Here is a 24,774-nt window from a genome sequence, read left to right on the forward strand (position 1 = left end):
CTGGCTCTTTTTCGCTCGCTCTCTGGCTCTTTTTCGCTCGCTCTCTGGCTCTTTTTCGCTCGCTCTCTGGCTCTTTTTCGCTCGCTCTGGCTCTTTTTCGCTCGCTCGCTCGCTCTTTTTCGCTCGCTCGCTCGCTCTCTGGCTCTTTTTCGCTTGCTCGCTCGCTCTTTTTCGCTTGCTCGCTCGCTCTCTGGCTCTTTTTCGCTCGCTCTCTGGCTCTTTTTCGCTTGCTCGCTCGCTCTTTTTCGCTTGCTCGCTCGCTCTCTGGCTCTTTTTCGCTCGCTCTCTGGCTCTTTTTCGCTCGCTCTCTGGCTCTTTTTCGCTCGCTCTCTGGCTCTTTTTCGCTCGCTCTCTGGCTCTTTTTCGCTCGCTCTCTGGCTCTTTTTCGCTCGCTCTCTGGCTCTTTTTCGCTCGCTCTCTGGCTCTTTTTCGCTCGCTCTCTGGCTCTTTTTCGCTCGCTCTCTGGCTCTTTTTCGCTCGCTCTCTGGCTCTTTTTCGCTTGCTCGCTCGCTCTTTTTCGCTTGCTCGCTCGCTCTCTGGCTCTTTTTCGCTCGCTCTCTGGCTCTTTTTCGCTCGCTCTCTGGCTCTTTTTCGCTCGCTCGCTCTTTTTCGCTCGCTCGCTCGCTCTCTCGCTCTTTTTCGCTTGCTCGCTCGCTCTCTGGCTCTTTTTCGCTCGCTCGCTCTCTGGCTCGCTCACTCTCTGGCTTGCTCGCTCTCTGGCTCTCGCTCGCACTCTGGCTCTCGCTCGCTCTCTGGCTCTCGCTCGCACTCTGGCTCGCTCACTCTCTGGCTCTCGCTCGCACTCTGGCTCGCTCGCTCTCTGGCTCTCGCTCGCACGCTGGCTCTCTCGCGCTCGCTGGCTCTCTCGCGCTCACTGGCTCTCTCGCGCTCGTTGGCTCTCCTTTTCCATGGTCCCAGTGCTGTGTTCCTGGTGAGGCACAGGGAGACCCGGCAGCGTTTTGCCATGAAGAAGATCAACCGGCAGAATCTGATGCTGAGGAACCAGATCCAGCAGGTGTTTGTGGAGCGGGACATCCTGACCTTTGCTGAGAACCCCTTTGTGGTCTCCATGTTCTGCTCCTTCGAAACGAGACGCCACCTCTGCATGGTCATGGAGTATGTAGAAGGTAGGTTCTTACTTAAGATATACAGTTCGAAAAGTATTCAGACCCCTTCCCTTTTCCACATTTTGTTACGTTACAGCCTTAATCTAAAATATATAAAATATTTTTTTTCCCTCATCAATCTACACACAGTACCCCATAATGACAAAGTGAAAACAGCTTTTTAGAAGTGTTTTCAAATGTATATAAAAGTGAAATACCTTATTTACATAAGTATTCAGACCCTTTGCTATGAGGCTCAAAATTGAGCTCAGGTGCATCAAGTCGCAGTAGCACATAAATCAAAGTAGGCTCTCATGCGTGTTGCTGTCAGCCTTTTCCAGTCTATTGGCTATCTTCCTCAGGTGGGGACTGTGCCAACCTGTTGAAGAACATTGGCCCGCTGCCAGTGGACATGACCCGGATGTACTTTGCGGAGACGGTCTTGGCATTGGAGTACCTCCACAACTACGGCATCGTACACAGAGACCTCAAACCTGACAAGTCAGTGTGAAACCTAACTACCGCACAGGAGGCTGGTGGCACCTTAATTGTGGAGGAGGGGCTTGTGGTAATGTCTGGAGTGCAATAGGTGGAATGGTATCAAATACATCAAACACGGTTTCTATGTGTTTGACACCATTCCATTCACTCCTTTCCAGCCATTATTATGAGCCGTTCTCCCCTCAGCAGCCTTCAAATCAAATCAAAATTTGTCACGCTCGCCAAATAGAACAGGTGTAGTAGACCTTACAGTGAAATGCTTACTTACAGGCTTACACCAATAGTGCGGAGAGAAAAAAGTATGTGTGTGGCCTACCGCTACAGAGTTGATTATTTTTCAGTACTAAGCCTATATATTATTTCAAAGTGGCCATTTGAAGAGGAGCGGCTGGTTATAGGTGTATATACAGCGTATTCCATACATTCTGGACGTTCTTTGCACAAAGGCTTTTTCGCCATTGTTCACTGTCCAGCTTTCTGTTTGTTCGACGGTCAATTATTTTGAATGTATTTTTCTTCCGCCGTAGTTTACTGATCACGTCCATGGGCCACATCAAGCTGACTGACTTTGGCCTGTCCAAGATCGGCCTGATGAACATGACCACCAACCTGTATGAGGGACACATTGAGAAGGACACAAGGGAGTTTATAGACAAACAGGTGAGCTCTCGATCTCACTCTGTTCTATCTCTCTCTGTCCTCTCTCTCCATCTCTCTCTCTGTCCTCTTTCTCCATTTCTCTCTCTGTCCTCTCTCTCTCCGTTCTCTCTCTCTCTCTCCATCTCTCTCCCTCTCTCCATCTCTCTCTCTGTCCTCTTTCTCCATTTCTCTCTCCGTCCTCTCTCTCCGTTCTCTCTCTCTCTCTCCATCTCTCTCCCTCTCTCCATCTCTCTCTGTTCTCTTTCTCTCCATCTCTCTCTCTGTGTGTTCTTTCTTTCCATCTCTCTCTCGCGCTCTCTCTCTGTTCTTTCTCTCCATCTCTCTCTCTGTTATTTCTCTCCATCTCTGTGTGTTCTTTCTCTCCATCTCTCTCTCTGTTCTCTTTCTCTCCATTTCTCTCTCTCTCTCTCTGTGTTCTTTCTCCATCTCTCTCTCTCTGTCCTCGTTCTCTCCATTTTTGTTTATTTTTTTTCACTCACTGTTGTTTCTTATTCTCTCTCCTTGATCAGATTTTTTCCATCTCTCTCTCTCTCTCTCTCTCTTTGTCTCTATTTGTCTCTCTCGCTTATACCTTCTCATTCTGTTTGCCTACCTGCCCTATACTCATTTTATCATCCAATGTCCATTCTTAAATCCTCCCTTCTTCTGGTTCTCTGTCCCAGGTGTGTGGTACTCCAGAGTACATCGCCCCAGAGGTGATCCTGAGGCAGGGCTATGGGAAGCCGGTGGACTGGTGGGCTATGGGCATCATCCTCTATGAGTTCCTGGTGGGCTGCGTGCCTTTCTTCGGGGACACGCCCGAACAGCTCTTCGGACAAGTGGTCAATGGTGAGAGTCATCTCATTAATGGGTTATGTTAGCCTGGTTAAATTAGACTAAATGCTATGTTTATTATTGTTTTAATCATTGACTTTGGTTTATCCAGGCTTGGGTAACGTGGCTCTGACTGGTCAAATCGATCCAATAAATATGCACTACAGAGTTAGAAAAGCTAGAGGGTGCAACTCTTATATTTGGCCATTGATTGCCACTTTTGCATGGTGCTCACTGTCTTTTTGACCCAAGCACCCCCTCTACCTTGTCTGACTCTGTGATAGGCACACAGTCCCAGGTGTCTTTCAATCATCTAGTCACCAATGTCAAGAAGAACGTCTAGTCACCAATGTCAAGAAGAATGTCTAGTCACCAATGTCAAGAAGAATGTCTAGTCACCAATGTCAAGAAGAATGTCTAGTCACCAATGTCAAGAAGAATGTCTAGTCACCAATGTCAAGAAGAACGTCTCGTCACCAATGTCACAATTCACAATTACCAATCTGTTTGAATTATTGCCAAATGTTTCATGTTGTATTGTGTGTAATTGAGATTAAATTGTATTCCAAAACGTGTTTATTTCACAGATGACATTATCTGGCCTGAGGGGGAGGATACCCTGCCTGCTGATGCCCAGGACCTGATCACCAGGCTGCTGAGACAAAGCCCCCTAGACCGCCTCGGGACTGGTGGGTGTCTTCTTTATTGCCTTTATAAAAATACATGTATTTATTTTGGGTATGATGTCAGTACAGTATTATGTTAGGACACTTTAGAAGTATCTGATTGAACAAGTCACTTCTTGGATAACTCATTCAAAAGTCTAAAAAAAGCATCACAACATAGTTCTATTTAAAAAAATATATATATATTTCACCTTTATTTAACCAGGTAGGCAAGTTGAGAACAAGTTCTCATTTACAATTGCGACCTGGCCAAGATAAAGCAAAGCAGTTCGACACAGATACAACGACACAGAGTTACACATGGAGTAAAACAAGCATACAGTCAATAATACAGTATAAACAAGTCTATATACAATGTGAGCAAATGAGGTGAGATAAGGGAGGTAAAGGCAAAAAGGCCATGGTGGCAAAGTAGATACAATATAGCAAGTAAAACACTTGAATGGTAGATTTGCAATGGGAGAATGTGCAAAGTAGAAATAAAAATAATGGGGGTGCAAAGGAGCAAAAATAAATAAATAAATTAAATACAGTAGGGAAAGAGGTAGTTGTTTGGGCTAAATTATAGGTGGGCTATGTACAGGTGCAGTAATCTGTGAGCTGCTCTAGGGACATGACCAATATAATTTCCACAGATCAATAAATACACACAGTACAATTTTACATTTTTAACTGGGCAAGTCAGTTAAGAACAAATTCTTATTTACAATGACGGCCTAGCCCGGCCAAACCCGGACAACGCTGGGCCAATTGTGCGCCGCCCTATGGGACTCCCAATCACGGCCGGATGTGATTCAGCCCGGATTCAAACCAGGGTCTGTAGTGTCGCCTCTAACACTGAGATGTAGTGCCTTAGACCGCTGCGCCACTCGGGAGCCCCTTCAGATTACTGAAACGGTTCAATGTCATAATAGTTGTTTTAATCACCAAGTTGGTTTGATGAGATTAACCAAATATGCACAACCTAAAGTAATGTGGGTTTGACTACACTGAGTATACAAAACATTATGAACACCTGCTCTATTCATGACATAGTCTGACCAGGTGAATCCAGGTGAAGGCTATGATCCTTTACTGATGTCACTTGTTAAATCCACTTCAGTGAAGTGCCTTTAAACAGGGTATAGTAGTAGGTGCCAAATGCACCGGTTTGAGTGTGTCAAGAACTGCAGCGTTGCTGGATTTTTCACGCTCAACGGTTTCCCATGTGTATTAAGAATGGTCCACCATCCAAAGGACATCCAGCCAACTTGACACAACTGTGGGAGGCATTAGAGACAACATGGGCCAGCATCCCTGTGGAACGCTTTTGACACCTTGTAGAGTCCATGCCCTGAGGAATTGAGGCTGTTCTGAGGGTAAAAGGGGAGGGGGTGCAACTCAATATTAGGAAGGTGTTCCTAATGTTTAGTATATTAAGTTGATCATATTGATGAATAGTTTGATCAAATCAATGATACAATCATGCATCCCCATGTTACTCCCAGGGGGAACACCAGAGGTCAAGATGCACATGTTCTTTGTGGGTCTGGACTGGAACGGACTGCTACGACAGAAAGCTGAGTTTATCCCTCAACTGGAGACTGAGGACGACACCAGTTACTTTGACAGTAGGTGGCGAGCTTTACCACTCTCATTGGGAGTATTTTAAATGTGTTTTGTGTACTGAAGTTATAAGTTGGTCCTAACCTCAGATCTAGGGTCAGAATTCCTTACCCGCCAGCCCAATCTTAATCATATGGGGTGATAAAATATCTGACCCAGGGTCAGGGGTTAGGGCCAATTTAACCTAATCTGTGTAGTATGCTGCTGCTCCTTTCTTGACTTGTATTTAGGGTATATTACTGTTACCTTTTCATAGTTTAAACTACTGGAATATTATGGTATTTTCATAACATTATAAAATATGTAAATTTAAGATTTTAAACAATAAAATATGATGATTTTAAAATAGAAAAACTAAACTGTAAAACAGTACCCTAAATATAATCCATCAATTTAGTGAATATTGTTTGTGTTTAATATGAGAGTTTCAGCATTTAAATATCCTTTATATTTATTTTACCATGTCAATATGTCTTTGTTGTAAATATTTTGGCGCCAAACTGGTGGCAGATTGAGAAGTTAATTGAGAATGTCATTTTTTATTTTAGGCTATTTTCTCTTGAACCATAGGGTGTATCACCTTGAAACTCATGGATGATATGGACACAGATTAAGATTTTTATTTTATATGAATACATTTTTAAAGTATAAATGACCAAAGTTACCATGGATTGCCATAGAGTACCTGTTAATTACCAAAGTTACAAAAGATTCAGGTAACTTTTGTAAATTACTGGTAGTTTTGCAACCCTACTTGTACTAATGTGTGTCTCTGTTGCTCTTCAGCCCGGTCTGAGCGGTACAGCCACCTGGATTCGGAAGAAGATGATGATGATGATGAGACCTGTGATGAAGATACGTCCCTGGAGCTCAAGCAGTTCTCCTCCGTGGCACATCGCTTTAGCAAGGTGAGAAATGACGCAACATGTATTCATATCGTTCAGACGTATTCTCTTCACTTTATTAGGTACACCCATCTAATACTTGGTCGTCCCTGTTGCCTCCAGAACAGCCAGAATTTTTCGGGGCATGGTGTTCAACCGTTGCTCAATTGGTATCAACGGACTGAACATGTGCCAGGATAACATTCCCCACACCATCACCACCAGCCTGTACTGTTGACACCAGGCAGGATGGACTCATGCTGCTTACGCAAAATCCTGACTCTGCCATAAGCATGACGCAACAGGAACTGGCTATTTTTTTCCACTCCTTAATTGTCCAGTGTTGGTGATCGTGTGCCTACTGGAGCCGCTTCTTCTTGTTTATAGCTGATAGGAGGGTAGCTCTCCAGGAACAGGGTTGGAGTGAATATCTATAGGACGGTAGCTCTCCAGTAACAGGGTTGGAGTGTGAACCTACAGGATGGTAGCTCTCCAGGAACAGGGTTGGAGTGTGAACCTACAGGATGGTAGCTCTCCAGGAACAGGGTTGGAGTGTGAACCTACAGGATGGTAGCTCTCCAGGAACAGGGTTGGAGTGTGAACCTACAGGATGGTAGCTCTCCAGGAACAGGGTTGGAGTGTGAACCTACAGGAGGGTAGCTCTCCAGGAACAGGGTTGGAGTGTGAACCTACAGGATGGTAGCTCTCCAGGAACAGGGTTGGAGTGAATATCTACAGGAGGGTAGCTCTCCAGGAACAGGGTTGGAGTGTGAACCTACAGGATGGTAGCTCTCCAGGAACAGGGTTGGAGTGTGAACCTACAGGATGGTAGCTCTCCAGGAACAGGGTTGGAGTGTGAACCTACAGGATGGTAGCTCTCCAGGAACAGGGTTGGAGTGTGAACCTACAGGATGGTAGCTCTCCAGGAACAGGGTTGGAATGAAGACCTACAGGATGGTAGTTCTCCAGGAACAGGGTTGGAGTGTGAACCTACAGGATGGTAGCTCTCCAGGAACAGGGTTGGAGTGTGAACCTACAGGATGGTAGCTCTCCAGGAACAGGGTTGGAGTGTGAACCTACAGGATGGTAGCTCTCCAGGAACAGGGTTGGAGTGTGAACCTACAGGATGGTAGCTCTCCAGGAACAGGGTTGGAGTGTGAACCTACAGGATGGTAGCTCTCCAGGAACAGGGTTGGAGTGTGAACCTACAGGATGGTAGCTCTCCAGGAACAGGGTTGGAGTGTGAACCTACAGGATGGTAGCTCTCCAGGAACAGGGTTGGAGTGTGAACCTACAGGATGGTAGCTCTCCAGGAATAGGGTTGGAATGAATACCTACAGGATGGTAGCTCTCCAGGAACAGGGTTGGAATGAATACCTACAGGATGGTAGCTCTCCAGGAACAGGGTTGGAGTGTGAACCTACAGGATGGTAGCTCTCCAGGAACAGGGTTGGAGAGCCCTGCTCTACACTATACATAGGTTGTTTTGTCAAATAAAGTGAAATTAGGCTAACTATAATAATTTTAGCAACCAGGATATGCAGGAGGGATTTCTGCATATTGCACCCTTAAAAAGCATGCTTGTCATTTCACTGAGCTTTTTTGTGACCTTTTCTCTGACCCCTGACTTCTTTGTGGCCCCCAGGTGTACAGCAGCACGGAGCACCTGTCCACGTTAATGCCATCCAATCAGAGCCTGTCGTCGTCAGACCGCAGCCACAGTGAGGAGAAGGAGGAGAGGTGGGAGGGGAAGGGTGTCCTCTCCCCAGGAGAGGGACACAAACATGTGGCCAGTGGGGACCGGAGGACGGAGGGCCACAGAGGAAGGTGAGCGACAGAAAAAGGGCCTCAGACTACACTATGTTTGGTGTGTAGTTGTGAAACAAGTATAGCTCTAGCTAAAACATTGACAGAATTCTGCTACATTTGTCTTTTATACACCTAGAAAAAAGGGTTCCAAAAGGGTTCTTTGGCTGTCCCCATAGGATAATATTTTTTTGGTTCCAGGTAGAACCCTTTTGGGTTCCATATAGAACCTTCTGTGGAAAGGATTCTAAATGGAACCAAAAGGGTTCTACCTGGAACCCAAAAGGGTTATCCTATAGGGACAGCTGAAGAACCCTTTTAGGTTCTAGATAAGCACATTTTTTTCTAACAGTGTGTGGTTATAAGGGAGAAATCACACTGAAGTCCATCTATTGAATACATACACACATTTCAGTTAAATATGAGTTAGTGGGTAGAAAGTGTCATTCTTGAATCCCTTGTAACATAACCAGATCACAACAACCCTTTCTTTAAGTGTGCCCTGTCCTGTCCTTGTTAACTTCATTCTGTTCTCCTCCTGTCCTCTAGCCTGCGTCCCAGGGCCGCCTCCAGTTCGTCCCAGTCAGAGAGGAGTGCCAGTCCGCTGGTGATGAACAGCACTCAGAGCCTGGACACCATGCCACGCTTCGCCATCGCAGCTGAGGAAGAGGGTGAGTTTAGATTGCACTGGTTCACACACACAATTGTGTTTAGGCCTATACACACAGACACACTGTCATTTTGTGTATAAATATACACACAGGCTATTTGTACTGGGCTTATTTTACTAAAAGAGAAGAATGCCCACACTCTAGCGTGCACTGTTAGGCATTCACTTACCCCCCCACCCCTCTCTCTCTTTCTATCTCCCTCCTCTCTCAGACGGGGTAGTGTCCAACTTGCGGCGTATCCGTCTCCGTAGTAACAGCACAGGCACGCGGCCCTCCTACAGGCGTGGGGCGTCCCGCCGCATCGGGCACCAGCTGGACACCCCCGAGAAGCCCAAACCCCCAGCGGCCTGCAAGGTCCCCAAGTCAGCTTCCATCTCAGGCCTGTCCCTCATCATCACCCCAGGTAAATTAAACCACCAGAGCTAGCTAGCTTGTACCAGTATACTTAGACGTTAAGAGAGGTCAAGTCTCAAACAGTACCGTATTCCTGGTAACATACATTTCTGTGGATTGCTTTTGGCCAGAGCTGTGGCTAAAAGTTGCAGTTTATATGGGCCAAGCATTTGAGATGCAGCCACTGACTCTAGTCAGAGGTTAGCATAATGCTAACAACAACAACACCACTATATTGTGTATGTAGCCTACAATGCCCTGTAACCTATATGATTGATATGCTTGTACTGACTTTGTTAAATTCCCCAAGAAATTCCTCAATCCTAACGTGTTCTCTCTCCTTACACCCAGACACCACGGACGGTCTCTCCAGCAGCCCCAAGTCATCGCTGTCCCTATCCTCCAACCCCTCGTCCCGGGAGACCTGTCCCTCAGCATCACCAGCCTGCGCCCCCCCGTGGTCATCCACAGCTCTGGGAAGAGGTTCGGCTTCGCCCTGCGTGCCATCCGCGTCTACATGGGGGACTTGGACGTCTACACCGTGCACCACATGGTCTGGGTAAGTGTTCTTGCCACAGAATTAAATAGATCACTAGACAACATAACTCCAGGATGGCCATCTTGATCAGGGACATTTTTATGGAACAGGCCACTCAAGTATGTATCTCTATGGTTCCTAGTACTGCTGCAGTATTGGGACTTAGTTTTACTGTCTGGTTGAACTATCTGTGTGGTTTGGTATTGGTTTGTGGTGTTTAGTTATTTCATTATGTGTAATATTTGTTTATAACAACACTTGTTCTTTCAAATACCAAATATCTGGCTGGTTTTAATCCACTTATATTATTATTAGCTCGCGTCCCAGTCTGTTACGTTTCTTCTTTAGCTAATATATTATTTAGTCTTGTTTTACATTTTGTTTCTGATAGCATCGATACATGCCGAAGCAGTCAGGGCTACATTCTGGTTGGTTATTCTTCATGTGTTCCTGTAGTGTGTGGAGGAGGGCACTCCGGCCCACGAGGCGGGCCTGAGGGCTGGTGACCTCATCACCCACGTGAACGGGGAGTCGGTTCAGGGGCTGGTGCACACTGAGGTGGTGGAGCTGCTTCTCAAGGTGAGACCCACTGGAAGAGGGCCATCACGCTTTCCTGATACTCCTTCCTCTCTTTGTTTGGTCTCTGTCTCTCTCTCTGTCTCTCTCTCTGTCTCTCTCTCTTTCTCTCTCTCTGTCTCTCTCTCTGTCTCTCTCTCTGTCTCTCTCTCTGTCTCTCTCTCTGTCTCTCTCTCTGTCTCTCTCTCTGTCTCTCTCTCTGTCTCTCTCTCTGTCTGTCTCTCTGTCTGTCTCTCTCTGTCTCTCTATGTCCTTCCTATTTACCTACCTTCCTTCATTCCTTGCTACCTTCTGATATAACCAGAATGACTACATTTTGTCCCCAAAAATGACAAAGGAAACAAGACGGGAGGATATAGCCGGTTAACGTTTCAGCACAAGGCCTATCTCAAGACCAGTCTCCCTAAAAAGAAACCCCAAGAAATTCCTCAGTCCTTATATTGTCCCTGTCCAGATTAACAACACTGCAGTCGTCCCTGTCGTCCAACCTCTGTGACAGGTGGCCATATTAGACCCTGTTACTTTCACCTGTGCAATCCTGTTACAAATCAGTGATCACCGTTCTATAAGCAGGAAATATATATTCCATATGCAATCTCTATCCTACATAGAACATTTGGTGCCCAGTAAACCAATCGCCGTTCTATTCCCAGAGTGGCAGCAAGGTGACGCTGCAAACCACGGCCCTGGAGAACACCTCCATCAAGGTGGGCCCAGCCAGGAAGACCAGCTACAAGAGCAAGATGGCCCGACGCAGCAAGAAGAGCAAGAGGAAAGACGGCCAGGACGGGTAAGAGCAGAACATTACAGGGCTCTCCATTTATATGAGAAACAGTTACTCCAGTCACCGCTACTGTAGCACCTGCAATCTGGGTGTCATGGCAGATAAGACAAAAATCTCTCCTCTATTGGGTGCCATTTGTAAGAAATATTAATTCTGTGCCACAGAATGCAAACATTGCCATGTTTTGCGTTCACATAATCAAATATCAGAGTATTATAAAAATGATCTAATACTCAATCGGCCTAATAACCGATTGCTGAAACCCTGTATACCCACAACCTTTACATTGAATCTCATTTCTCTCCTGTAGTAGACGACGTAGCATCTGGAAGAAGCTGTCCAAGCACACTCCTCCTCCCATGCAGAGCAGTCGCAGTTTCTCCTCCGGCTTCCAACATTCAGTCTCCTCCAGTGACAGCCTGTCTGGCTCCCCCACCCAGAGCCTCTCGCCTGGACCCTCCACACCCTGCCGCTCCCCCGCCCCCGACCAGTCTGGAGGTGAGTTGCTAGCTAGCCTCTTTATTGGATCGAAACTGGGCTACCATTTTGTGCCGTGCATAATTTTGTGTTGGTAAGTGGGCATTTGACAATGTTTCAACCCTTGTGGTAGACCAAGTACATTTGTATTTGAGGAAACGTGTGTTATGCCAAAGCTTTGGATTTGGCATACAGTACCAGTCAAAAGTTTGGACACAACTACTCATTCAAGGTTTTTTCTTTATTTTTACTATTTTCTACATTGTAGAATAATAGTGAAGACATCAAAACTATAACAAATCAAAATATATTTTATATTTGCGATTCTTCAAGGCAGCCATCCTTTGTCTGGATGACAGCTTTGCACACTCTTGGCATTCTCTCAACCAGCTTTATGAATGTATTTAAATTAACAGATTGTGCCTTGTTAAAAGTTCATTTGTGGGTTAGAGCCAATCAGTTAGGACTGGTATAAAGAAGATGGGCTTATTTGGTGAAAGACCAAGTCCATTTTATGGCAAGAACAGCTCAAATAAGCAAAGCGAAACGACCGTCCATCATTACTTTAAGACATGAAGATCAGTCGATCTGGAACATTTCAAGAACTTTGAAAGTTTTGTCAAGTGCAGTCGCAAAAACCATCAAGCGCTATGAAGAAACTGGCTCTCATGAGGACGGCCACACGAATGGAAGACCCAGAGTAACCTCAGCTGTAGAGGATAAGTTCCTTAGAGTTACCAGCCTCAGAAGATGCAGCCCAAATAAATGCTTCACAGAGTTCAAGTAACAGACACATCTCAACATTAACTGTTCAAAGGAGATTGCGTGAATCAGGCCTTCATGGTTGAACTGCTGCAAAGAAACCACTACTAAAGGACACCAATAATAAGAAGAGACTTGCTTGGGCCAAGAAACACGAGCTATGGACATTAGACCGATGGAAATATGTCCTTTGGTCTGATGAGTCCAAATATGAGATTTTTGGTTCCAACCGCCGTGTCTTTGTGAGACGCAGAGTAGGATAACCTCTGCAAGTGTGGTTCCCACTGTGAAGCATGGAGGAGGTGTCTGGCTTGTGCTTAGTGGGACTATCATTTGTTTTTCAACAGGACAATGACCCAACACACCTCCAGGCTATGTAAGGACAATTTGACCAAGACGGAGAGTGATGGAGTACTGCATCAGGTGACCTGGCCTCCACAATCACCTGACCTCAACCCAATTGAGATGGTTTGGGATGAGTTGGACTGCAGCGTGAAGGAAAAGCAGCCACCAAGTAGGGCTGGACGGAATACTGTATTTTACTATATACCGGTATTTATGCACGGACCAGTTTGGGATTTTACTTGACCTTCTATAACGGTATTTGAATATTTGGTTTGTTAAATGTGATACCCCGTGTACAACGTCCATTTTTATTGTTTACTGCGCTACTTGAGTCATCCCTCTCTGCTCTCTCTCGCTTTCCACACAGACCTAGTCCCACCCCCTGTCACTCAAGGAGCGCATTTGTTGTTGTTTGACCACGAGACACTTTCATTATGTCTGCATGGTCAATGCAGCACATGCAACAATGTTGATGACAACGATGTTGTTTCCACTTTGAAATTAATATAAATCCACAAGTGTTATATAATTACAATATTAGTTTGTGTTTCTTACATCTGCAAACAGCTAGTTTGTATTTTCTTTGCAAGTTTAGCTAAATCGTTGTAACGACCCTGGATTTATAAGCGCATCGTGTTATACATCGTGTTAGCCACTAATGCTAATCGCTGAGTCAGAGCAAACGTAGCTAGCTAATACAGCCTCATACCAATAGGGGTGGAGGCAACAGTATCTTCTAAATAAAAGAGGAATAGGCGAAGCATGAATATGTTGGCTATATGAATAAAGATTTAATGTAGCCAAAGATTATAGGGTCCCCTAGGAAACACTGAACATCACTTTGGTTCCTACCCTGTTACAATAACTCATCCATGGCATTTTCATTCGTTGTCATGTCAGACAACACTATTCAAAGTGCCCACTATTATATTTATATTCTAACTATATAATTATAATAAACAATCTATTTCCATGATTCCAAAAGTTCACCCAAGTGTTTTGATCTAAATCACAATTGCAACATTTGGTTTAAAATAAGGCCTAGTATTTTCCCCCCATATCGTAGCAGTGTGGAAATTATCTCAAATGAGTGCAGGAAGTGCAGAAATTTATGGAAATGCAGGAAATTATTTTAGGTTGAAGTTGAATTGAACAGTATAAAACAATCCGACTGGAGAAAGACCCATTGAAATAATTTAGAATATACACTACCATTCAAAAGTTTGGGGTCACTTAGAAATGTTCTTGTTTTTGAAAGAAAAGCAAGGCAGAGTTGCAAAGAAAAAGCAATATCTCAGACTGGCCAATAAAAATAAAAGCTTAAGATGGGCAAAAGAACACAGACACTGGACACAGGAACTCTGCCTAGAAGGCCAGCATCACGGAGTTGCCTCTTCACTGTTGACGTTGAGACTGGTCTTTTGCGTGTACTATTTAAGGAAGCTGCCAGTTGAGGTCTTGTGAGGCGTCTGTTTCTCAAACTAGACACATTCATGTACTTGTCCTCTTGCTCAGTTGTGCACCGGGGCCTTCCACTCGTCTTTCTATTCTGGTTAGAGACAGTTTGCGCTGTTCTGTGACGGGAGTAGTACACAGCGTTGTATGAGATCTTCAGTTTCTTGGCACTTTCTCACATGGAATAGCCTTCATTTCTCAGAACAAGAATAGACTGACGAGTTTCAGAGGAAAGGTCTTTGTTTCTGGCCATTTTGAGCCTGTAATCGAACCCACAAATTCTGTTGCTCCAGATACTCAACTAGTCTAAAGAAGGCCAGTTGTATTGCTTCTTTAATCAGACGAACAGTTTTCAGCTGTGCTAACATTTTCTAATGATCAATTAGCCTTTAAAAATGATAAACTTGAATTTGCTAACACAACGTGCCATTGGAACACAGGAGTAATGGTTGCTGATAATGGGCCTCTGTACGCCTATGTAGTCATTCCATAAAAAATCTGCAGTTTCCAGCTACAAGAGTCATTTACAACATTAACAATGTCTACACTGTATTTCTGATCAATTTGATGTTATTTTGATGGACAAAAAATGTGCTTTTCTTTAAAAAACAAGGACATTTCTAAGTGACCCCAAACTTTTGAACGGTAGTGTATGTGTTGCCACCCTGGGGTCACGCACTACTCATAAAGCACCCTGGGGTCACGCACTACTCATAAAGCACCCCCCTATCCACATCGATGGAACAGTAGTGGAGAGGGTAGTACGTTTTAAGTTCCTCGGCGTACACATGACAGACAAACTGAATTGGTCCACCCACACAGACAGCATCGTAAAGAAGGCGCAGCAGCGCCTCTTCAACCTCAGGAGGCTGAAGAAATTCGGCTTGTCACCAAAAGCACTCACAAACTTCTACAGATGCACAATTGAGAGCATCCTGTCGGGCTGTATCACCGCATGGTACGGCAACTGCTCCGCCCACAACCGCAAGGCTCTCCAGAGGGTAGTGAGGTCTGCACAACGCATCACCGGGGGCAAACTACCTGCCCTCCAGGACACCTACACCACCCGATGTCACAGGAAGGCCATAAAGATCATCAAGGACAACAACCACCCGAGCCACTGCCTGTTCACCCCGCTATCATCCAGAAGGCGAGGTCAGTACAGGTGCATCAAAGCTGGGACCGAGAGACTGAAAAACAGCTTCTATCTCAAGCCCATCAGACTGTTAAACAGCCACCACTAACATTGAGTGGCTGCTGCCAACACACTGACTCAACTCCAGCCACTTTAATAATGGGAATTGATGGGAAATGATGTAAAATATATCACTAGCCACTTTAAACAATGCTACCTAATATAATGTTTATTATTATTCATCTCATATTTATACGTATATACTGTACTCTATATCATCTACTGCATCTTTATGTAATACATGTATCACTAGCCACTTTAACTATGCCACTTTGTTTACATACTCATCTCATATGTATATACTGTACTCAATACCATCTACTGTATCTTGCCTATGCCGCTCTGTATCATCACTTATTCATATATCTTTATGTACATATTCTTTATCCCCTTACACTTGTGTCTATAAGGTAGTAGTTTTGGAATTGTTAGCTAGATTACTTGTTGGTTATTACTGCATTGTCGGAACTAGAAGCACAAGCATTTCGCTACACTCGCATTAACATCTGCTAACCATGTGTATGTGACAAAACATTTTTTATTTGATTTGATTTTGAAGACTGTTGGAAAAGCATTCCAGATGACGCTGGTTGAGAGAATGCCAAGCGTGTGCAAAGCAGTCAAAGGCAAAGACTTGCTACTTTGAAAAATATCACATATAAAATATATTTAGATTTAACACTTTTTGGTTACTATATGATTCCATATGTGTTATTTCATAGTTTAATGTCTTCACTATTATTCTACAATGTAGAAAATATATATTTTTTAAATAAAGAAAAACCCTTGAATGAGTAGGTGTGTCCAAACTCTTGACTGGTACTGTATATACACTACCATGCAAAAGTTTGGGGTCACTTAGAAATGTCCTTGTTTTGAAAGAAAATCACTTTTTTTCTGCATTAAAATAACATTTCTGTACTGCATGTCATACAGAAAAAGTTTAGGATAATGTTAATTCTAGCTATTATCAAACCGTTATCAGCACTAAAGTGAGAATGTTTGTTTGATTTCTGCAATTACAAAGCAAAGGCTTATCGACATCATGTTCTTCTGTTCTCTCTCAGACTCCAACTCCCCCCAGAGCTCCTCTCCCTGCTCCAGCTCTCCCAACTCCCCCATCCCCCAGGCCCGTCCCAGCTCCCTCCACGTCCTGGGCCGCTACACCAAGGCAGGTCGCTGCAAGTCTACCAGCAGCATCCCCCCCTCCCCGCTGGCCTGTATCCCCCCTCCACAGCCCCTCTCCCCCCAGTGCTCTCCGTCCTCCCTCCCCAGCCTTTCAAAGGGCCTCCACGGATTCCACGGCAAGACCCTGTCCCCTCCCACCATCGCCCGCCATTCTGTGCGCCCCCGCAGCGCCGAGCCGCCCCGCTCGCCCCTCCTCAAGAGGGTGCAGTCGGCTGAGAAGCTCTCAGGGGTGTACCACGGCGACAAGAAGGCCTACGCCACCCGCCGACACACCATGGAGATGCCCCTGTCGGAGGGGGAGGGGCTAGAGGACCTGGAGGATACCGCCGCAGGGTTTGTCTGTGTGGGAGAACAACATGGCCGCCAGGGACTTTATCTGGGCGGTCAGAGAAGCCACAGGGAGTCGGCCAGCAGCGACCACCGCTCCAATGAAGTGGTGGTGATGAGGAAACTGGCCCTGTCTGAGAGGAGGGACTCCTTTAAGAAGCAGGAGGCGGTGCAGGAAGTGAGCTTTGACGACCCGGAGGAAAAGGAGGCCCAAAGCCCTGCGCTCCCCATCAGGCAGCCGCGTTTCAAGGCATCGTGGATCAACTCGGCTCAGTCCGACTGGAGCCTGGAGGTGGCAGGGCGAGGAGCACAGGGTACAGCAGCGCAGAAATCCAAGCCAAAGGAGAAAGAGGGGTATTAGCCTAGCGTTGCTCCAATAAGGTGAAAGGTCTAGGTAGAGTCACACCCTAGACTAAGGTTACATACTCTCTGACCGGCTACTGTACCGTATATGAAGGGCTCGCATGTTTATCCGCGAGAATATACTCAAGCCTGAGCCAATTGAGGCAACTGGAGGGAGAGTACAAAAAAAAGAAGACTTCACACGGTGGAGTTACAGTATGCATCTTACCACACTCGAAACTGTTGAGCCAAAATTGGTTTAATCCCTCCCACCTTTGGTTTTAGGTTCACTGTAGCACCTGTAACATTTTTGTACTTTGTAAATACATAATTTTTTTAATGAAATAACCTATTTATTACTTTTTATGTTCATTTTATTTGTTTCGGGCTAAATATAACTTCATTTATTGGCCCTTATTTGTGACAATGTCACAAATTTGATGCGCCCATTCTGTTATGTGAATGGATAGAGACACGAGGAAACTCCAAGTTAATTAACTAAATTAAGAACAAAGATTTGGATGTGGCTTATAGATGCAGACAGCCGATGAATAAAATGTTTTCTCCAATATCTGTTAAATTGTTTTAACATTCTATTAGTATTCCAAAAGTGTTTCATGACATGAAATATGGCTGCTGGTTTTGTCTGATCAAAATAGGCCTTTCAAACATACGTTGAATGTTTATGTACTTAGTGTGTCCAAGCCCTTTAATTCAGTGCTGTCTTTAACACACAAGAACAATAATGTGGTAGTAATGATTCATGGTCACAGGGATAGTGAAATAGTGTCCCCGTGCCAAAGCATGGATTTCTCATAAGAGCCCTTCTAAATAAGAGGTACTGTACATAGGAAGCTTCAGGATTGAGCCCTGCTGCCAAGCCCTGTCAATCATTCCAGTGATGTCATCAAATGGATAAACTCCACCGATTTCTTCCATTTGGTTTAAATCACAAAATGATTGACGGGACACAAAATAAAGGACGCTTCGTTCTGTCATTGCTACCTTTTTGATACTAGATTGTTTGTGATCCTGCAATACCATACTGACCTGCTTGTCGAAGCAAGCTACCCTACAATGTAATCTAGCGGTTGAGTGTATTTGCACAGGTTAGGCGTTTTCCCTTAACACTGTTCTCATCATTTTTCAGAACTCTTGTTTTCCTTTTGCATTTTTAGAATTGTGCAGTGTATGTAGGATCTGGCTCCCTGTGCTTTTTAATGTCAGATGTGTACTGTATGTGAACTTTTTTCATCTTCACTGTTAAAGGGGGCAATCTGCAGTTGCTCCATCCATTTTTGGACTTAATTATATGTACCCATTGATTCTTGATGATTATAATTTATAAAAGCCTCATGAGCTTCGTTCAACTGTCGTTCCCCATCAGAACCCAAAATATAAACTTGTTTTTCTCCAGTGGTTGTAAGCAAAGTAAATGTAAACAAACCCTGTAAAGCCTCAAAACATGGTTAAAACAATATATTTTTTTGATATCATGAATTTTAGTGGTTGCATTTCTCCAGCCCATTCCTCAGCTTTTTACTAAAACAGTGGCGGGGAGAAGAGTATGCTTTGTTATTGTTTCAACTGCTGATTGGCTCTTTCAATTATTTTTTAAAAAATGTACCCCTTTTTTCCTCCCCAATTTCGATCTTGTCTCACGGCCGGTTGTAACACAGCCTGGGATCAAACCCGGGTCTGTAGTGACACCTCAAGCACTGTGATGCAGTGCCTTAGACTGATGCGCCACTCGGGAGGCCCCCTTTAAATTATTCTGAACAACTAATGACAGGGATCAGCAGGATTCCAACTGAAGGACAAAGAAATTAAACTGTGTTTTGTATATTTTGATATGGATGCAGTCTTGTTGCGTTGCTGATACGCCTATGCTGTTTACGAACACCATAACTAACCTAAACGGAAGTTGGCAATCAAGAACAACAGACTTGATAGAATGGTGAGAGATTTGAAGATGAGATGTAGGCAATGGTTTGGCTGTCAACATTGTATACTGTCATTGTTTTATTCTGCAACTATAGAATAAACAACCAAAATTCTTCCACTCGTGGTTATATCAGATAAACTGTTATATTAGGATGAACTGTCTTACTGTATGTCAGATGTTAGGAACACGTGTTTCACAGTTGGTTGGGGATATGGGAATATTGACCAAGTTAAAACACAAATAATAATTTGTCACCAACTAATACTTGAACAACTGGAACGAGACAGGATAACAGAAGGTCAGAAATCTAAAACGTATCTACTTTTTTTAAATTGATATACTTTATTAGTACTTGAAACAAATAAGTGTGATTTTTGTGAGGGTATAATAAAATAGGGCATTCAATTCTAAATGGATTTCCCAGATCTTGATGTTGTCAAAGTGTGGTCCCTTTATTGGAAATAATGCTGTGTCCTCATGCTAGACATTTTTCACTGAACTGAATAACTAGTCGTTATATTAGTCCGATGTTGTTTTCATGGTCTTGCTTGCTAGAGAATTTATCTGATTCTTTGATTGCAAATATATGACCCATTCTGCACTTTTACACTGTTTAATGTAACGCAAGAAAAAAAGACACTGGTTCTGAATGCACCCAAATTAGTGTGTAGTTTTACACAATTGAAATGTATTCATTTAGTGGTCTTTGATTCAACTTCAATAATGAAACGGGGTGAAAGCCTGAGGTGCACGCAGAATATAACCACCTGATTACAACTACCTTCTCATATTTGTTCCTGATGTATGATAAATGGGATATCTGTAATGGTCAATTGTAATCCATAAACATAATTAATGTTTGTTTTGTCTTACCTTGGTGGCCCTCAAACTTCATTGTATATTTCCCAAACTGGTTTCTGGTGAAAGTTGGTGTGAAATTCATTTTCTCTCAATTGTCTAACAGTGTTTGAAATAAATGAATGGCAGAAGAATAATATGAAGTGTACAGTTCTTTTTGGGACTTACATCTTACAACATTTTGGAGAAGCACATTCACAACACTAACAACTATAGAAGCTTATTGTGATCAAATGCATATTTCTCTATTCAAAACATATATATAGTCTGTAACAATAAGTCTTCAAATCTGAAGGCCAGGTACATTATTTTATGTATCCTTTATTTAACTAGGCAAGTCAGTTAAGAACAAATTCTTATTTACAATAATGGCCTACCCCGGCCAAACCTTCCCCTAAACCGGATGACGCTGGGACAATTGTGCGCAGCCCCTATGAGACTCCTGACCATGGCCAGGTGTGATACAGCCCAGAAACGAACCAGGGCCTGTAGTGATTCCTCTAGCACTGAGATGCAGTGCCTTAGACCGCTGTGCCACTCGGGAGCAAAAAAAAGTTTAACAAACCATACAGCTATGCACAAGGACTACTTTTAACAATTTACACAAAACATTTTACAAAAACATTTACTGGAAGAACTGTGCAGATGGAAAGTTTGGTAACATAATTTAGGTAAAATCTCCCACTGTTTTTTGTGTCCACGTTTGACCAAAATTGTTAAATATATGCTCCGATATAAGATTTAACGATTACAGAAAGAATGGGGTGTCAGCTATGACATGACACATTGACTTTGAAGAAATCTTTTTTGGTTATTGAACAACAGTAAGTGAAGTGGATCTATACCCAGTAACGGAATTTCATCATGGGTCCCTGATCTTTATTGCACATAAATGCATGGATATGAATGTCATTCTCTCCATGGTGATGTATCTTAAATAGGTACACAAAGGTATAATTTGCATATTTGGGTATTATTCTAAACACGGGCTATTATTTTAATGAGCTCTACCCTCAAACAAGACATTTGGTTGGTCCGGACCAAATCTGAACCAATCATAGACATCTATATTTCACAAGTTTGGACATCAAAGTACAGCACAGTAGAGCTCAGAAGAGTACAGTACAGTACAGTAGAGTAGAGTACAGTAGAGTATAGTATATTTCAAAACATTACAGTACAATACATTATACTGTACTTAACTCTAGTGTACTCTACTGTAGTGAACTATACTCTACTTTGCTTTACTGTACTGTCCAAACTTGTGGTCTGTGCCTACTACGATTTCCCATTGTAGCCAAATCAATAGCAGAAATTCTGTTACAGATTTTACTGACATTCCATTAACGATTTGGATTCAATCACTTAATAATTAATAAACAAAATAGATATCAGTAAAAACACCAACTACTTGTTACTTATGTTATCTTTCATTATCCTCCCTCCTCATGAGGGATTGAAATTAGAAATATATGTTTTCTAAGAACTCTTTTTCAACTGACCAAAAATCTAAACCTTCTCCTATTCCTATTGTTTTGGTTGAAAAAACGTTGATAAATGGATATATGCCTTAATTTAAAAAAGAAAAGGACTCTTAGCTTCCATTTGACATCCAATTTGACATGATCCTATAAACTTCACAGGTTGGTGCTCATGGGTCCTTTACATGGAAATGGCCATATGCTTCCTGTCCTGCAATGATTCGTACTTTTCCGACTGGGTTCGTTTTTTCCCGTGCTGTTCATATTAGTTCCCACGCACTCTCATTTTCTGCGCGGTGCTGTGCTGGAAAATGGCTGTGTAGGGAGCTGAGAGTCATGTGCAGCAAAAGAAAGAAAGGGAGAAAGAAAGAAACCGGACTAGAAGTAATCAAAGGAGGTGGACGACTTTAAAGTATTGAGGGAAAGAACAGGTGAAAGATAAGGAAACTCGCTGTCTGCATTTCGACGTGTTAAAGTGCCGCCACAGCGAGATATTTGGAAGAAGTATCTGCGTCTGCGGGTGAGTTTTTCCTAAGTTGGTGCACATTTCCAGTGCTATAGCCTCTGAACAGGAAAATGGTGGAAGATCTTCAACTAGGTGCCCTACGCACACAAGGCAGTACGAACTTGCACAGGTCTATAAACTTGTCGAGGACACTGCAACAAGTCGTTTTCTTTAAACTACGCTAAATGTTAAAATAATACCTAGTTAGTTGCATAATGTCTGCCACTTGCAGTACTAACGTGCGCCTCTCTATTGACATCTAAAAATCTACAAAGTCGAGCTAGCTAGCTACTGTAACCATATTTTCCAGAGTTCCCAAACGGCACGTGAATGTTACACTATTTTGTTGGCTACATTTTTACTCAATGTAGCAACATTGTGCTTAACAGACAAAATAATGGCAAAGGTTGCGAATTTCTCGAACACGTCATCTGCAAGTTCATGTGCGAGTTTTACTTGCTACATTGTTGCAACATGGGCAACTTTGCTGTAGTTGACAGCACCCCTATATTTTGGACCATTATAATATTGTTATTACACAGTTAGTGCGCTTTGTTGTTTAAAAGTTAAGCGTATTCTGCACATGTGCATTGGTTTAGGACACTGCCAAAGTTATATCTCCAGATTTGTCTTGGATTGATTCCAAAACTTGCAGGATCACCAATGTCTGTGGTAACAATGCCTGTTCACGTGTCTGTTCAGTCGCTATTGCTGTGTAATAATTTATGTAAATTCAGTGTAATGTAGTTTTTTTTGTTTGTTGTATTAACTCGTTAGCTTCTTTGTGCATTGTACTTAGGGTAATGTATGGTTTGTAGGTTTGCTTATGTAAAGGGTAGCGATTAATAACTATTACACTGTATTACCCCCCCCCCCCCCCCCAACTTAGAAATATAAGAGAAACAACTAGTGTTGAATAGACTTCTAGTTAGGACATCCTCGAACGTCTATTGTATCTCTTTTGCAAAACATAGGAACAACTTGAGGTGTGTTGAGAGGTGGTACGGCATGCCAATTTTATTCAGTTTAACTTTTCATCATTAGCTTTTAACAATTTTGCTGAAAATGTATTGTTTTTTTGTTTGACATACTTTTTAATGTGAAACATTTGAGTCTCAGTGTCACTCCATTACCTTGGAATTGCTCATGTATATTTCTATTTCTTTATTTCATAAAATATGAACTATTTGTAAAAATGTTAAGTGGGCCTGTGTAATTTCCGCTAGGCTATATCGTGGTTACAGTAAAACACGTTGGGCGTATTAACACAATGTGTCAAATTTACAATATCTGTAGCAAGTGTTTTACAGAGATTTTGCTGCATCGACGTTAAGCTAGCCAGCTCCAGCTTCAGCCAAACAAAGCAACCCATATTTGAGAAGTTCAGGACCACTTCATGGTAGAATTATGTTTCACTACTTTACTTACTTAGGACAAAAAGGTATTGCAAAATTGTTCGAAAGTTGCAATGATTATATACCAAAATATATTGGCTTGCAGATACTCTTAACAACACTGCAGCTTATTCCTGTTGATACAACCTCATACAAATTAACAGTATTCGTATGACTGGTGACCCCGCAAAGAATACAAATGGTGTATTTGAGTTTCTAGTTATATTAATCTTGATTTAAAATGAAGAAAAATCTAAGTTTATTGGCTGCGTACACAGTTAAGCAGATGTTATAGCGGGTGCAGAAAAATGCTTGTCATTAGCTCTTAACGGTGTGGCAAAATGCTTGTCACTAGCTCCTAACAGTGTGGCAAAATGCTTGTCATTAGCTCTTAACGGTGTGGCAAAATGCTTGTCACTAGCTCCTAACAGTGTGGCAAAATGCTTGTCACTAGCTCCTAACGATGTGGCAAAATGCTTGTCATTAGCTCTTAACGGTGTGGCAAAATGCTTGTCACTAGCTCCTAACGGTGTGTCAAAATGCTTGTCATTAGCTCCTAACGGTGTGTCAAAATGCTTGTCACTAGCTCCTAACGGTGTGGCAAAATGCTTGTCACTAGCTCCTAACAGTGTGGCAAAATGCTTGTCATTAGCTCCTAACAGTCTGGCAAAATGCTTGTCATTAGCTCTTAACGGTGTGGCAAAATGCTTGTCACTAGCTCCTAACAGTGTGGCAAAATGCTTGTCACTAGCTCCTAACGGTGTGGCAAAATGCTTGTCATTAGCTCTTAACGGTGTGGCAAAATGCTTGTCACTAGCTCCTAACAGTGTGGCAAAATGCTTGTCACTAGCTCCTAACGGTGTGGCAAAATGCTTGTCATTAGCTCCTAACGGTGTGTCAAAATGCTTGTCACTAGCTCCTAACGGTGTGTCAAAATGCTTGTCACTAGCCCCTAACGGTGTATCAAAATGCTTGTCACTAGCTCCTAACGGTGTGTCAAAATGCTTGTCACTAGCTCCTAACGGTGTGTCAAAATGCTTGTCACTAGCTCCTAACGGTGTGTCAAAATGCTTGTCACTAGCTCCTAACGGTGTGTCAAAATGCTTGTCACTAGCTCCTAACGGTGTGTCAAAATGCTTGTCACTAGCTCCTAACGGTGTGGCAAAATGCTTGTCACTAGCTCCTAACGGTGTGGCAAAATGCTTGTCACTAACTCCTAACGGTGTGGCAAAATGCTTGTCACTAGCTCCTAACGGTGTGGCAAAATGCTTGTCACTAGCTCCTAACAGTGTGGCAAAATGCTTGTCATTAGCTCTTAACGGTGTGGCAAAATGCTTGTCACTAGCTCCTAACAGTGTGGCAAAATGCTTGTCACTAGCTCCTAACGGTGTGTCAAAATGCTTGTCACTAGCTCCTAACGGTGTGTCAAAATGCTTGTCACTAGCTCCTAACGGTGTGTCAAAATGCTTGTCACTAG

General features: G+C 43.2%; 2 protein-coding genes and 1 pseudogene across 2 annotated transcripts in view; all 3 read left to right on the forward strand.

Moving 5' to 3' along the window:
- Nucleotides 1-20,054, forward strand: part of LOC139375941 (microtubule-associated serine/threonine-protein kinase 3-like) — a 63,828-nt gene extending 43,774 nt beyond the window's left edge. Inside the window, 16 exon segments of the mRNA XM_071117913.1 lie at nucleotides 919-1,127; nucleotides 1,469-1,607; nucleotides 2,135-2,267; nucleotides 2,930-3,095; nucleotides 3,668-3,769; nucleotides 5,254-5,376; nucleotides 6,158-6,279; nucleotides 7,901-8,082; nucleotides 8,611-8,732; nucleotides 8,944-9,135; nucleotides 9,477-9,542; nucleotides 9,545-9,684; nucleotides 10,120-10,242; nucleotides 10,893-11,029; nucleotides 11,334-11,521; nucleotides 16,325-20,054. Of these exon segments, the coding sequence (XP_070974014.1) occupies nucleotides 919-1,127; nucleotides 1,469-1,607; nucleotides 2,135-2,267; nucleotides 2,930-3,095; nucleotides 3,668-3,769; nucleotides 5,254-5,376; nucleotides 6,158-6,279; nucleotides 7,901-8,082; nucleotides 8,611-8,732; nucleotides 8,944-9,135; nucleotides 9,477-9,542; nucleotides 9,545-9,684; nucleotides 10,120-10,242; nucleotides 10,893-11,029; nucleotides 11,334-11,521; nucleotides 16,325-17,133 (2,953 nt within the window). The 3' untranslated portion in view covers nucleotides 17,134-20,054.
- Nucleotides 1-24,774, forward strand: part of LOC139375942 (gamma-interferon-inducible lysosomal thiol reductase-like) — a 135,046-nt gene that overhangs the window by 38,509 nt on the left and 71,763 nt on the right. The window lies entirely within an intron of this gene.
- Nucleotides 21,692-24,774, forward strand: part of LOC139375939 (phosphatidylinositol 3-kinase regulatory subunit gamma-like) — a 44,559-nt pseudogene continuing 41,476 nt past the window's right edge.

The sequence above is a fragment of the Oncorhynchus clarkii genome, chromosome 20 (genome assembly GCF_045791955.1).
Source record: "Oncorhynchus clarkii lewisi isolate Uvic-CL-2024 chromosome 20, UVic_Ocla_1.0, whole genome shotgun sequence".
NCBI lineage: Eukaryota > Metazoa > Chordata > Actinopteri > Salmoniformes > Salmonidae > Oncorhynchus > Oncorhynchus clarkii.